This window comes from Limulus polyphemus, unplaced genomic scaffold (assembly GCF_000517525.1).
Source record: "Limulus polyphemus unplaced genomic scaffold, Limulus_polyphemus-2.1.2 Scaffold503, whole genome shotgun sequence".
Lineage (NCBI taxonomy): Eukaryota > Metazoa > Arthropoda > Merostomata > Xiphosura > Limulidae > Limulus > Limulus polyphemus.
The window spans coordinates 93,008-107,806 of NW_013666113.1; the positions used below are offsets into that span (position 1 = coordinate 93,008).

General features: G+C 32.7%; 1 protein-coding gene across 2 annotated transcripts in view; it reads left to right on the forward strand.

Moving 5' to 3' along the window:
• The first annotated feature begins 7,332 nt into the window (after positions 1-7,332).
• The window catches only part of LOC106458710 (protein enhancer of sevenless 2B-like), a 14,149-nt gene continuing 6,682 nt past the window's right edge, over positions 7,333-14,799 (forward strand). The window contains exons 1-4 of one of the 2 annotated variants that reach the window (XM_013918253.2): positions 7,333-7,921; positions 9,425-9,522; positions 12,327-12,446; positions 13,565-13,730. In XM_013918253.2, the coding sequence (XP_013773707.1) occupies positions 7,844-7,921; positions 9,425-9,522; positions 12,327-12,446; positions 13,565-13,730 (462 nt within the window). In that variant the 5' untranslated portion in view covers positions 7,333-7,843. Of the gene's footprint in view, positions 7,922-8,232; positions 8,295-9,424; positions 9,523-12,326; positions 12,447-13,564; positions 13,731-14,799 lie in introns of those variants that run through there. The other variant, XM_022384981.1, reaches the window with a different exon arrangement.

Here is a 14,799-nt window from a genome sequence, read left to right on the forward strand (position 1 = left end):
TTTCTCTCTAACATCAAGTGACATCATACAAGATAGGTTTTATAGAACGCCCAGGAATGGGTGAGAATCTACAAACATAAAGGTAAGTGACAAAAGCCTTCTACGTGCCCCAGGCAACAGTAAGTAAAATAACCAAGCAACACCTCCATTTGGAAGTGAGGTCAACAGAATATGGCTCCCTAAGACAAGGCCTCCAGTCACACATTCCGCTCAACTGTCACATATCTCAAGCAGCTGGAGATTGAAACAAATATCAATGCTACTCCATACGAAAACATACTAGTCAAGTCGCCGAATGCATCATCTGTGGATTTTGGTGCAATTGAACTTACTACTGACATGAGCACTGGGACATCATCGTCCTCATACACTAGATGGGTTACGGGAAACCATCAGGGAGGGTGTATTTTGTATATAACAGTCTTACAACAAAGCGTTTTGCAATGGAAAATACTCTGCAGCACTATTTCAAGATGTATGGTCATCGATTTGTTTGTTTGTTTGTTATGAATTTCGCGCAAAGCTACACGAGGACTATATGCACTAGCCTTCCCTAACTTTGTAGTGAAAGACTAGAGGAATGGCAGCTAGTCATCACCACCCACCGCCACTCTCGAGCTACTCTTTTACCAACAAATAGTGGGAGTAACCATAACATTATAACACCTCCACTGTTGAAAGGGCAAGCATGTTTGGTAGGATAGAGATTCGAACCCGCGACCCGCAGATTGCGAGTCCAGCGCCCTAATCACCTGGCCATGCAAGGCCCATGGTCGTCAGAGAGAGAGGGTATGACCGGGCGTGGCGACATAGGAAGTAATGACGTGGTTAAGCTCCAAAATCATTTTAATATAACGTACTCAACTTCTGTATAAGTTGCTGTAACTTTATTCAAATGCAGGTACCTAAAACATATTAAGTTAAATGGTATTGTTTACCGTGAACCTTAGGGGGACTAGTGGGAGTTGAAATAACTTGAAACCACAGTTCTCAGTTGGCATGAGCCGAGTATGGCCTAACCTGTTGAGCTGTAGATTAGAATGCTCAAGATCTGAGAAGTAATATACCGCAGGCACTCTTTGTAGTTTCAGGTGTGAAAACTTTATAATGCTACAGTCAGTCCTGTTGTGAGTAGCCACATATTTTGTTTTTGAATTGTTGTACAAAGCTACAATTTGTGCTATATGTGCATAGCTATTCCTAATTTCAAACTAATAAATTTGAGGGAAGGCAGCTAATCTACAGCACCCATTACCAACTGTTGTGACACTCTTGTCTAACCAAATAGTGGGATATGAACATCATTTATTGCACACCCACAGCCCAAAGTGCAGAGTGTATTTCTGCAGCAATGCATCGCGAAAAGCGAACCCTTTGATTCAAAATCCAAGTACAATAACCACTAGATCATGCTCTGCCAAATAGTGAAGAATAGATAGTGGTTGCTGTTGGCTAGTTTCACTTTTCTGGTCAACACTTTTTAATTACGAATGGCTATGCATAATTCTTAAGAGTCTCTAGCCTAACCGTTTAGCCCATTTACGACATAAGGTGTCTCTGAAGTTGAAAATACCAATACCAGAAGTTGTAATGTATGTTTTGTTCTCCAGTGCCACGAAATCGTTTCATATAATATAATATCTATATATCTAGTAACAATATTATACAGAATAATCCAAACATGAGGTCCTGATAAAAACTGTTAAAACTGCTACTTTTTTTACTGATTAAATTGTGATGTAGTTTGGTTGCTGTTATGTGCAGACGTCAATTTGAAACAAATAGTATAATAGCTAAATGTGGCGACAACACCTTTATAGGATCAGATAAATTTACCTATATCTTGATTAGATAGTTAAGATTATTGTTTGTAAAGATTAGGGTAGAGTTCGTGGATTGAATTTAAAATACTTTGATAAATCAGAGTTAAACTGAACAGAGTTAAAAGTATAGTCAGTTCTGATGTAACCTTTGTTAGCATATTATCAATTTTAACTTAAATGTCAAATATTCTAGTAGCAGTCCCATTAGAAAATTATCTACGATTAAGTGCTTTACGTTGTTTTAGTTGCCATAAAAAAACACATTATCAATGTACAGTATCAGATAGGACATACTCAAAATAACGTGTGGAGATCTTCAAGAAAAGTAATAGCCTATATCAGTAATATTCACCAAGAAATTGCCAAGGGCCTATTTGGATCTAGGAAATGTTTAATAGAGTCGCAAGAATAAGGAAATGTATCACAGCTAGATGTTTTATTTTTTTAAATTTACCTTAACATTACAATACATTTTTAAAATGCAAGTTAAAAGTGACTAAAATACAAAATAAAGACTAATTATATTTATGTAGCTTATTTTAAAATAAAGGAGCGAAATTTCTCGCACTTCTGTAATATTTTGTCAATATTAGCTTGCTTTTTGAAACAGCCAGTTTGAGGAGCTCATCTAAATGTTCATTGATAACTCGTTTGATATTTTATCTTTAATAAACTTCATATTACTTAAAGTTGCTGCATACAACACAGATATGTGAATCCATAAAGGAATAATACTTTTCGGACAACATAGCTGAAGAACTAAAATATCTAACCATTTTTAAGCTTATCTTTGAACGTTCCTTCTAGTGCTGTGTCTTCCAGCAAATTAATCAATTCATTTTTCAAATATCTTTCTTCGTGACTAGGGGTAGTTGCTAGAACTCATATCTTACAATGAAGCGCAAATTAGTTTGTTTAAAAAAAATATTTCTTATTTCTTATGTCGATGACCATTCACTCTAGTAGTTCAGCGGTAATCCTGGTGCCTTCTTCTCGATTGATTGTTTTGTGTGTGTGTGTGTGGTCGTGTTTCTGCGATCTGGGACGGTCAGTTGCTATGAAGACCTCTTTTCTCCCTCCTTGATGCTATATTTTCGGTTGAATGCTAAGTTATAGCATTTAGCGTTCTTTTGCTATTTCTCGTAATTTGTATAACAGTCCTACACTTCACAAACAGTTCCGTTGCCAAAATCAACACTTTTTCGTACACCATTATGCCATACAGTGTCGAATATTTTTATCTTTATCGAGAAAGCATGCGACAGTGCATTATTTATTTTTATTTAAAGCTATCTACTATGGTTTCAGTTAACGTAACAGAATGATATATGGTTTGCCGAAATTTTCTGAAACCATTTTGTACTACAGGTAATTTTGACGTGACTGCTAGGAAAGTGGTGAGTCTGTTGCTTATTTTTCCTTCTAGAATTTTACCTGTGCAGCAGGTCAGGCTGATTGGACGATAACTTTCTGTTTTATTCGCTGGTTTACCTTCCTTTAGAAACATAAAAATACTTGCTTGCTTCCAAGAGGCTGGGATATAACCTGAGTTTAGGGATAGATTAAACAATGCTGTCAACTAGTCAAACAGTTTCTTAGTGCCCTTTTAAAGGAAGATGGCTTGTATGCCGTCTTCTCTCGATGCTTTGTTTTTTATGTGTTTTATGAATGTGATGACTTCTATTTTGGTGACTGTATTTGTCATTTTGCTAGCATAATCGTTATTGTGTATTTGTTGTGGATCTTGAGAGTTGGTGGTATTACCTGAAAACCTCTATGTGTGTATGTGTTTGTTTTGTAGTGCATATTCATTTACCGTATTAAAATAATGAGTTTTCATATTTGGGTCTTCATGTATTTTGATTGTGTTCTCGCACTGTTCCTCAAACGTCTCTGCTTTTTGTATCGTTACGCCTCCGGTCATTAGTTAATTTTCGGTATAATTTCTTTCCAAAGAAATCTTAGCGATACAAATCCTTTCTTAAGTAAAACTGGTTTATTCTTTCTGAATAAAACTTCGCAATACACTTAATTTCCACAGTCGCGCTATAATAAACGTTATAATTCACAACGAACGTCTCACGTGCTCGACTCAACAATACTCTCTCTCTGTCCGCAGTTCAATTACACATTACCTTGTTGCCGTCACGTCTTGACCGTCTTATAAATAAAAGAATACTGAAATCTAGTAAACGCTCGAGCATTCAGGAAGGGACAGGATCCTTCTAGAAGTTCATGACGTGTTACTAGCGTCACGTGATCTCCGCTGTCGTAACAGTATGTTTGTGTACGCTATTATACTTTGTAGTTTAGTGTGGAATAAGTTATGTGGGCATTTTGACTGTTTGTGAATCGTTTTAGATTTGTCCAGAATTGCTTTGTATCTGTATGTTCATTCGGTTGTGAGCAGTATGAATCCCATTAATCTTTTTTTGGGGTTGTTTTATTTCGTTTCTTAGTGTATTCATCTGTGTTTTGACGTAAAGTCTTTTTAATTGGCGGTATTCTTTTATCATATTTATTAATTGTGCACGTAGTTGCCATGTATTATGAGTGGTTTGTTGTTTCTGTCTTTGTATAGACTGCTCTGGAGCTTTGGTAAGGTACTCGGTAATTGTTTGGTAGTATTCTTCTACATCTTCTACTGTTTCTCGGCTCGGTTTACTATCGAATCCGGTAGGATGTTAGCGTGGTCTTTCTCGTTTGTTTTTTATAATTGAATTTTGGTTTGCATATAGGTTTATTATGGTAGGGTTCGAGATCGAAGACGCACCAGATGGGTAGATGATCACTGTCTATATCATATGCTACACTGAAATGTGTACATTTGTAGCTGAGTTGTGATTGACATATACATAAATCTAAGATGTTACTGGTGTTGTGTGAGAGATTTGTAGCATCATTTAACACACAGTGGCTATTTTCTAAGAAGTTATATAGTTTCTTCCATTTGTTATTGTTGTACTTCGTCCAAATACTAGGTGTTTACTATTGAGGTCTCCTACTATAGTTGTGTCCGTATAATTTGGTTAATAGATCTATATCAATAGTTCTTGTAGGAGAATAATAAATACCTGATATTGTGATGCATTTATTATTTGTTAAGTGGACGTCTATTGCTATACATTCATTAGATGTATCAGTCATTATCTGTGTGACCGATAAAGTAAAGTCCAAACCGTATTTCGCCCATTTTTATATAATTTGTCCACTCTGATTGACGTGTATCCAAAGAATTTAGTTGCGTCCAGAAGCCTTATAACGCTAAAAATCGGGTTTCAATATTCGCGGAAGAAACAGCACAGATAACCCATTGTGTATGTTTGCGCTTAATAGCAAACAAACAAATAAACTATAAATATATACTTCTGAGGCAGATTTGGAATAAAGTTACTTTGCGATAAACGTGATCTGTGAGTAAATTCATAATTTATATTGAAAGATTAAATTTCCCAAAACTGCCGAAATTCTTTGGTAATTTTATGTTAATAACTCATTTTGCTTTAGCCGCCCTTGGAACTTTTTTTTTCTAATTAAAATAAGTACGTGTATTTGTAAAATAAACTTTAATTGTAGATATAGTCTTTTAAAAATATTAAACTTGTATGTTTAAAATGCTATACTTCCAAATGTTGCAATTTTATATACTTAAAATAGCTCCCCAGTGGAACAGTGATATTGTCTGCGGACTTACAACGCTAGAATCCGGGTTTCGGTAGCCGTGGTGGGCAGAGTACAGATAGCCCATTGTGTAGATTTGTGCTTAATTACAAACAAACAAACATTTAAAATATACGTAGACTTCTGTGCTCTGTGTATACATAAAAAAATAAATTTTAACTGAAATTGAAAGAGTTCACTTTACTAAATAAAGGAAATAGAAAATTCATAGTATGCCTGCATACTACAAGGAGAAAATGAACAGGGTTAAAACTACAAAAAAGGTGAAAGTAAATAACGAAATTAAATCAATAAATCTTAAGAAAAAAATAGAAAATACTCTGTATAATAAAGGGGACATGGGCTCATCTTCTGTTTTGAGAGTTACCTCTTCCATTCTAAGTAAATAGCTTTCCAGTTAAGTCTTTTGTCTGCAGTTCCTAGTAACGCCTAGAATCCGGGTTTCGATAGCCCATTGTGTTGCTTTGTGCTTAATTACAAACAAACAAATTATTTTTACTTTGCTGATGTAATTTTGTATATTTCCTATAGGTTATTTGACCTTATTATTACTATCTTTCTGTAATTATTTGATATTATTATTGTAATCATTCTGCATTTAAAAAATCTTATTGTTGTATTCTTTCTGCGCACTATCTATGGTTTTTTTTTTTCACTTCAATCTGTACATTTTTCATGGCTTTTTCTGTTGCTTTAATACGTAAATTTTATAATTTATATTCCATCATACTGATTTCGGTTTGCAATACTTCTGTAAGTCCAACATCTCATTCTTATAATTCTTCTCATAACTTCTCGTCTGTTTCTTCTTGATCTGAGCTTGGCATGGTTAGGACGTTCAACTTAAAACTTGTGAGTCGCGAGATTGAAACCAGGCGCCGAACATGCTTACTTTTGATAAACAGTTGTTGGCGCATGGATACTCCTTGCCTGGTCGGTAGTTCAAAATGAACGATAATAGTATTGTCTTACACAAATAAACAAACAATCTTCTTAATGTAGCTTTTTTCAACTTTCTGTCTTTTCTTCTTGATATATCAATATTTTGTATCTTTTTTTTGTTTTATTTTCTGTTTCTTTCTTCCAATCTTTTCCCTTTTTCTTCCTGATCATCCTTCCACAATTTCACAATTGTCATTAAATTTTCAACCTCGCTTCAATTAGTATCGTCATCTTGAAGTTCACTCTGGATTTTACTTTATTTTTAGCAAAATAGTCCAACACCTGATACCAGCGTTGTAACAATTTATATTTTTGTGCGTGTTCTTTTGGATTATCCGGTAAAAAAAATACGGTCCAGTTCTAATGGTAACGAAAGCGTTTTATTTCTTCAACTACAAATTCTAGAACTTGTACACATTAGTTTAGCTAATTTTTGCTGATAATCTCAAGTTCACAGTAGACGCTAATTCAACAATATCACTTATTGATACTGTTCAACTCATTTTATAACTTTCTAAGATATTCCAAATGTCAAGCCACACACATCGCGTCCCATCAAAATTTGCTGTGGCCAATATCAATATAAGTATATAAAATAAAAACAAACAGTCTAGAATGCCAATTACAATCGATAATACATAATACATCATTATACAAGTTCTTGCTTTACAATGCTATTTATTTACTTCATTTTGGGTTAAAGCTTAAGATATTATTTTTGTAAATATACAACAGTATAATGGGTTTGGAAGGTTTATAGCATTTATTAAATTGAAACATATGTCGTTTTTTACTCATTATTGGTTGTTCATTTTACTCACGTAAATTAATAGATATAATTAAACATATTGGAAACCACCTGGCACTGGTTAACTAACTTTTAAGTTTCATGCAGATTATGCTTAGTTTAGTGCAAACTTATAACTGTGTTCAAAGTCTAAAGAATCATCCTATCGGTTTAAGCTAATATATTATAGGTCAAAGCTTACGAATTGTAGATTTAGGCGTGGTATTTGTTGTTACAGTTATTATTCACGTTTGCCTTTAAGTTGCAGTAAAGTTTGTGATTGCGTAATTTTGTGTAGTTACCTAAACAGTAAACACTGTCTTGTCAACTTCTAAGAATCCAATTCTAGTCTGTCTTTGAGTCTGGAGTCGTTCGTTAGTAATATTAATACTAGTATTACTTACTGTGATTCAATCATTCAGTGTGACTGAGACGTGAGTCTGTCTTGAGCTTGTGTGACGCTGTTAAACAACAGTGTATTTCTATTAGCTTTAGCGTATTAGTAATCATAATATGCTAGGCTCTGGTGACTAATACTAGAAATTTTAGGTCTTACTCATAGTACTTTGATATTTCTGAGGTATTTCCCTCATAATTTTAATATTAAATTATGGAAGCCACTGCAAAGTATGATTTTAATGCAACAGCAGATGATGAATTGAGCTTCAAAAAAGGGGAGGTTTTAAAGGTAAGTCTCGTTAAATATTGAGATATTAAATTTTCTTCTTTAAGTTTAAAGTATAAATTGAACGATAAAACTTTTTCAACGTAACTTTCGGGATTTGTTTAAGAACTTTGTTAATTAGGCCATTGACACTTGTGTTTATATGGTGGATTAAATTAAAATTTAAATTCGTCAGTACACTTTTTTATGAATCGGAATTACTACAGAACGTGCCAGAAGCATAAGTTTTGCTCTCATCATTCAGTTCATTTGACATGTGTGCTTAGGTTATACTGGAATTTTGCATAAATTGTGGTTAAGTATATATTAAAAATAGTTCCAAGAATATAGCGTCTTTGCTGATGTATTTTGGAGCATGGTCTGGAGAGTCTGAGAGGTTAGCGATTACTATAGCTCTAGAGAGATTTTAAGTAAGACTCTTGTTTTGAAAAACGGGAAATTATTATTGGATTTATCATAGAATACTTCCAACCATAATGATCTGTGCATTTAGTAACATTTTTCTTATATCAGAAACAAACAAACAAAAATCTGAGACCTTAATTTTAGGAAAAAATATTTTTCTCGTGAGTCTGAAGAACTTTCGGAAATTTTATGTGATTTTTTACTTACATCACACTGTTAAAAAATGTGCTTGGAAAGATATTATTAATATTGTTGTTCTGATGTGACTGGAAATACTTTCAATGAACATTTGATGCTACTTATGATTTTGAAGGTTAAACTTTGATTTATTAACAGAATTACAGGGTTGTGCAAGAGACACAAGAATTGGTGAGGAGTTCAACTGGGAAAAATATTTGTGCTGGATAAAGTCTCCTACTCCTAATATTTTGTTTCTTGCTCATAACACTGAAACCTCACAAATGCTTTTTGTGACCAAGCAAAGGACACATTTATATTTAACTTTAGACTACACTGTATAAAGAAATGCTTAATATATTTTTCAGGTGCATAGACAAATTATGGGGCATAGTTCAAGTATATATAAGAGCATATTTTTTCTTTCTGTTTTTGTAATTGTGAAATCATTAAATCTATGAGTGTAAATCTGGTTGTAAGTAATTTTAAGGTTTATACAAGTTTTATGTATATGTAGATAATTGTAAGCAGCCTCTTGCATTTTTTTAAAGATAAATGTTTGTATGAGGTGTGACTTGTTATTGTGCAGTATTTAGTGTTTATACATTTTTTTAAACATCTGGATTACATGTATGTAGTTAATTAGTTGTAATATATCTTAAAATTTATTCATGTGTATTCACCTTTATTCCTTTGCATATTTGAAGTATTTTATGTATAGACTACTTTAAGTTTGTCATGTTCAAATACGAGTCCTAGTTCAGGCATAGTAACTGTAATATATGTATATACCATAAAAAATAGAAATATTAAGAGCAGTTCATTATCTTCAGTCTTTAATTGGAAGCAGAAATATGCCATAGAAGAATATGAGCTATATGTATTCTTAAAATGGCCATTAGGCTTAATCTCAAATTTTCTCAGGTTCTAAATGTTGAAGATGACATGAACTGGTACAGAGCAGAACTGGATGGAAAAGAAGGTCTCATTCCAAGTAATTATATTGAAATGAAGAAACATGAGTAAGTGTTAAGTGTAGTATGTAAAAATTATTTATGTAGTGCTTCTTTCTCAGTAAGACCTAGTCAGCTATTTACATACTTGTATATAAATCCTCCTAGTAAAATTTGTTTTTATTAAAACTTGTCTGAAGTTACTCTTAATTTTAGTCTACAGTGTAATGAAGAATTTTATTCAGTGTCAGCAAGTAGTCAGGATAGCATGCTTTAAGACTTGTGAAATTGAAAAAAAAAAGTATGTTACAACTTATGAATTTTCAGTAAACAAATGTGATGTGAATATTTGTGTGGGAACTGTAAACGTGAGCAAATGGCCTACAAAGCACAATTTAATTGTAAAATTGTTAAGGGAATTGATAGTGTTGATGCATCATCCTTTTTCATATTTATCGGTGAGAATGGTATAACTAGGGGACACAAATTATAAATTTTAACAGAACATTATTCAATTCAGTTAAGAAGACAGTTTTATTTTTCTTAGGAGTTTGGGATAAATTGCTTTCAGATGTGATGTATGCAGTAATTTTAAGGGAATTTAAGACAAGACTTGAGAAATATTTGAAGTTTTGTTTTGTACTAGTTGGAATGGCCTACATTGATAAACAGTTCTTAGGTGAGGCAGCTGAGTTGAGGTTAATTTTGTGATTGTGTCAGCTGCTGATAAAAAAAAAAATTCTCTTGCACATCTTACTTATGATTTATATGTACTGAATTAGTCGGAGATTATCTTGATGTAGAACTGTTGTGTGCTGCTGTTGAAAGCCAAATAAAATTATTCAAGTATTATGCGTTTAACCTTTTCATAACACACAAATTTAATGCATCTTTATTCAGACATATTCAGGTAATTTTTGCTTTCGTGTGTTTCTCTAGGTGGCCAGTATGCTAAAAACATTTCTCGTTACCCTTATGTAATATTTTGTGTGCAGTAGTGGCTTGAGTTAGGCAATTAGTGGAATTTTATAATCAATTGATCATCAGTCTCATTAATCGGTTACATTCAACTAATTGATTATTCTCACTTGAGACTTAGTAGCTGATACAATTGGAAACACTAATTTTGATGAGTTGCTTATTTTCATGAGTTTGTAACACTAATTAAACTGAACAACCTTTAATTAACCAAATAATAACGAGAACTCATACTAGCAATATTTCAGTTATTTGGATAGTTGGAATAACCTGAAACATTAATAATTGAAAACTCTAATTTCAGTAAGTTATTTTCATGACTTAATCAATTTCATCATAATTAATTGAAATCATTATTTCATATATCACTAGGCAGTAATTTATGTTTATAGGTAATCAGTTAATCAAGTTTATTACCCAGCTCTAATACCAGCACTAGGAGGTGAGCAGGTAATGCTCTGCACCAGGGCCCTCAATCTCAAGGACCCCCCCCAAAAAAAATAAATCTTTATTCAAATTTTAATGTATGATAGAATTATTGTTTTTGGTCAGTTCTGTACTTTGTTAATTTTCATTATATTTTTCATTTTTGTCAATATTTCCTATAAAATTGAAGTAAAATTTAAGAAAGTCCTGTTATAAGTCTGCATCAGGGCCTTTTTGGGCAGAGTTTGAACTTTAAATTAGTTCCAAGTGAAGTCAATTCCTGGTCAGAATAGCTTTAGTGATTGCCCAATACAGTTGTTTAAACAGAAGAAGCAAACTACTTTGACAGTAATGTTTTTGTTTCAAAGTGATACAACTGTATCTTATCTGTTTTTATTATTATTATTTAAAGTTTCAGTTATTCGTACTCTGCACACAAATTCTTCTAACTTCCTATAATTGCAGTCTTGATAGCTAACCTTTTGGTTCAGTTTTACATGAAAATACCACAGTAAAATCACTTAAAAATAACAATTCTATACCTATCAGAATGCTAACAATACATGTGTCAGGCTTTCAGAAAAGATATTAAAATGTAGCTAGTGAAAAAAACCCACAATAAATAGAACAAACTATCAGAAGTCTGATATAAAAGGAACTAGTTTTGACGCATTCGTGCATCCTCTTCAGTCTCACGTTGTCTTCTGGTAGGAAAAAAAAAAGGTTAACAAACAGCTACGTGACCCCTGATCTCTGAATTCCCTTAAGGACACAGGAGGTCAGGAATTCTGAGATCAGGGGTCATGTAGGTATTTGTTGACCAGTTCTTTCCTGCCAGAAGACAACATGAGACTGAAGAGGATGCACGAATGTTTCGAAACTAGTTTCTTTGATATCAGACTTCTGAAAGAGTGTTCCGTTTACTGTGGATTTTTCACTAATTGCTACACACGTTATTGTGTTCATTTATTATTAAAATATAACTAGTTACAAAATTTTTCTTATGCTACAAATAACTCTGAAAGTATGTATGGGACATGAATGTTATTTAGAAGCATAAAAATCAAGTTAACTGTAGCTGTTTTTTTTCTTTTTTGTTTTTGTTTCCACATTCCTCCTAATTTGTCCAGTGTCGCTCAAAATCAGATGTGTGTAAAAATAGTATTTCAGATCTATCTTTTGTCACCCACAAGTTGCTGCCCAAGAAGCTATTTATTCAATACCAAAACTCATCAGTTAGGCTGGATGATGATAAAAACCTCATTAAAATGTGATCTATATATTCATTGTAATACTTTAAAAGTTATAGTTTAAATGCCAAAAATTGGTGTAGTATTGGAAACCAATTATGTGTAATAACAGATGCAGGAAATATGCCGTTCATACTACATCTGTGTCTGTAATGTAGACCTTAGTTATACTTTAGTGTCTGGGAGTCAGTTATTCACTAAGACTTTACGTGGTTTCAGCTGGTACTATGGTCGGATTACAAGGGCGGATGCTGAGAAGCTGCTCATGAACAAACTTGAAGGAGCTTTTCTAATTCGAGTGAGCGAAAGTTCTCCTGGAGATTTCTCTCTTTCTGTGAAGTAAGTTTTGTAACAAATGTATGTATAAACAGTATATTTGTATTTGAGTTGTACTTCCATTATATGCAGGGTGAGAATCCTGTAGTAAAAGATACTAAGGATATTATTTTTGTTGTGTGTGATGTATGGGATATTTACATAATCAAGTGTTAATCATTCATTCATTATTAATGGTGGTAGACACTTTGAGCATTTGTGATTTTAGATTATTGAATTATAAACAAAGCCACCAAGTTACTATTTTTTTTCTTTTGGCACATATCATTTTCATAGATAATCGGTGTTTATAATTTAATCACCAGCTCATTCTCTACCTCAGTTAATGAAATGTATTGGTAGTGTGGTTGATAAAGTTAAGATACTTATTAAAAGTATATAATTCATAAGTTAGTTTGCCTGAGCTTGCATAAAGTTTTGATATATTTTCATATGGTTAAGATTCTTACTTTAAGCATTGTTTGTTTCATATTTAGTAAACAAATTCATGATTAAACTTTCAACATCATATAACATTACTACTTGTACATGGTTTGATACTGGTATTTTTTTTTTTATAACAGGAAAACTTGTGTAATTAAAACTGACAGTATTTTGTAATAAGTCTTCTCAAAATCAGTATAAAACAGTGGAGTTTGTATTAAATTCTACTTTTTCTTTCATTATAAATTGAACTTAGTTTTTTATTGACAGTTTCTGTATCATTATAATTTTGATATATATTCATATTTACTAATAAAGTGTTTCTTTTAAAAGAATGGAGATTAGCAGTATTTAACAGAAATAAGTTATTGTTAAGATCTGGCTGAACTGAGATTAACTCGAACCAAGTTATAGGACTTCTAGTTTAATTGTACATTATTTTCAGAAGGTAGCAGTAAGAATTAGGAAATAAAGATAATTCATTTAAATCTTATAATACAAGACTTGGACTTCTGTCCAGATAAAACAATAATATGTGAAATATTTCAAAGTACATGAAGATTTTTATTGTAAGTTAACAAAGTGTATAATTTTGAGACAACAAAATACTATTCATGAAACTGAAATTCAAGAGTAAATCGTGAAGATCACTTGAATCTGTTGCTTGCTTTCTGCTTACTGGCATGTTTTTTTCGAAGGTGCTCAAGTGGTGTCCAACACTTCAAAGTACTCCGTGACATGCAAGGAAAATTCTTTCTTTGGGTTGTGAAATTTAATTCTTTGAATGAACTAGTGGATTATCACCGGACAGCATCGGTCAGTCGCTCCCAAGATATCAAGCTTATGGATATGCAACCTGAACAGGTTTGTTTGGTTTATTTTACAGTATTAATATGTAGCATATGTTAATAAATGGACAAGAAATGTATTGCAAACTATGGATTAGTGAGGCTTACTTTGAAAACTTTAATTTTTTTATAAAAGCCTAACACAAACTAAATTACAAAAGTTTTTTTTCTGTTACATTACATTTCAAACATTTTTAGGGTTTTTAGCTTAAAATCATTTTTGAGGTACCATTTTAACTGTAAGAGGTACCCAAAAGTCAAGGGATCACGGGCACTGCCAATGTTCCCAGCATGTTCCATGCACAAGTTTTGTGAGAATATAGTTGTTGTTTTTTTTCTACTTCTTCTTTTTGGTTTTAAGAGTAATAATTTATAAGACAGTGCAAATTATTTATAAAAATATAATACAAACACTTGCACAATAAAACCAGTTGTAATCAATTTTATCCAAAACATAAAAAAAAAATCATGGAAATATTGAACTATTTCTTTGAGGAATGAATATAATAATTTTCAGTTACTAGTATATAACTGCTTTTTTTCTTTAACCCTTTCGTCATGGGTGAAAGGCCATGTCATCTTGTTTGTTGACTCGCATTCAAAATTTTATTGAACTGTTGAAAATAAACATAATCTATTTTTGGATTAATTTGGAGGCCAGCGAAGCTGGAACGGTCCCTCCAGGACGGTACAAGTACCCCGGAGCACTGGACCAACGTTTGGGGAGATTTCCAGAACCCACGCTTTCCAACTTCACCCCAGGTTACTGTATGTGCATACAATCATAACCCCATGCCGGGGTCAGAGGATTAATGGGGAGGACATCATATGGATCCTAGGATTTGAAATATGATACCACGCATACACATACAGCTCCAGGCTCGGCCCCACTGAAGATTTGAAAGAAAGAAGACCGCTATATAATGTGTTGATTTGATGATTAAGAAACTGGTGTTATTAAACTGAAACATCAATAATATGTATACAGATCGTTCACTTGCAAAGATACTTTGGGTGCTTGATACAATGAATATTAATTTAATTAATTTTTTATTTATTTACTTATTTTTAGTGAAATTGTTGGT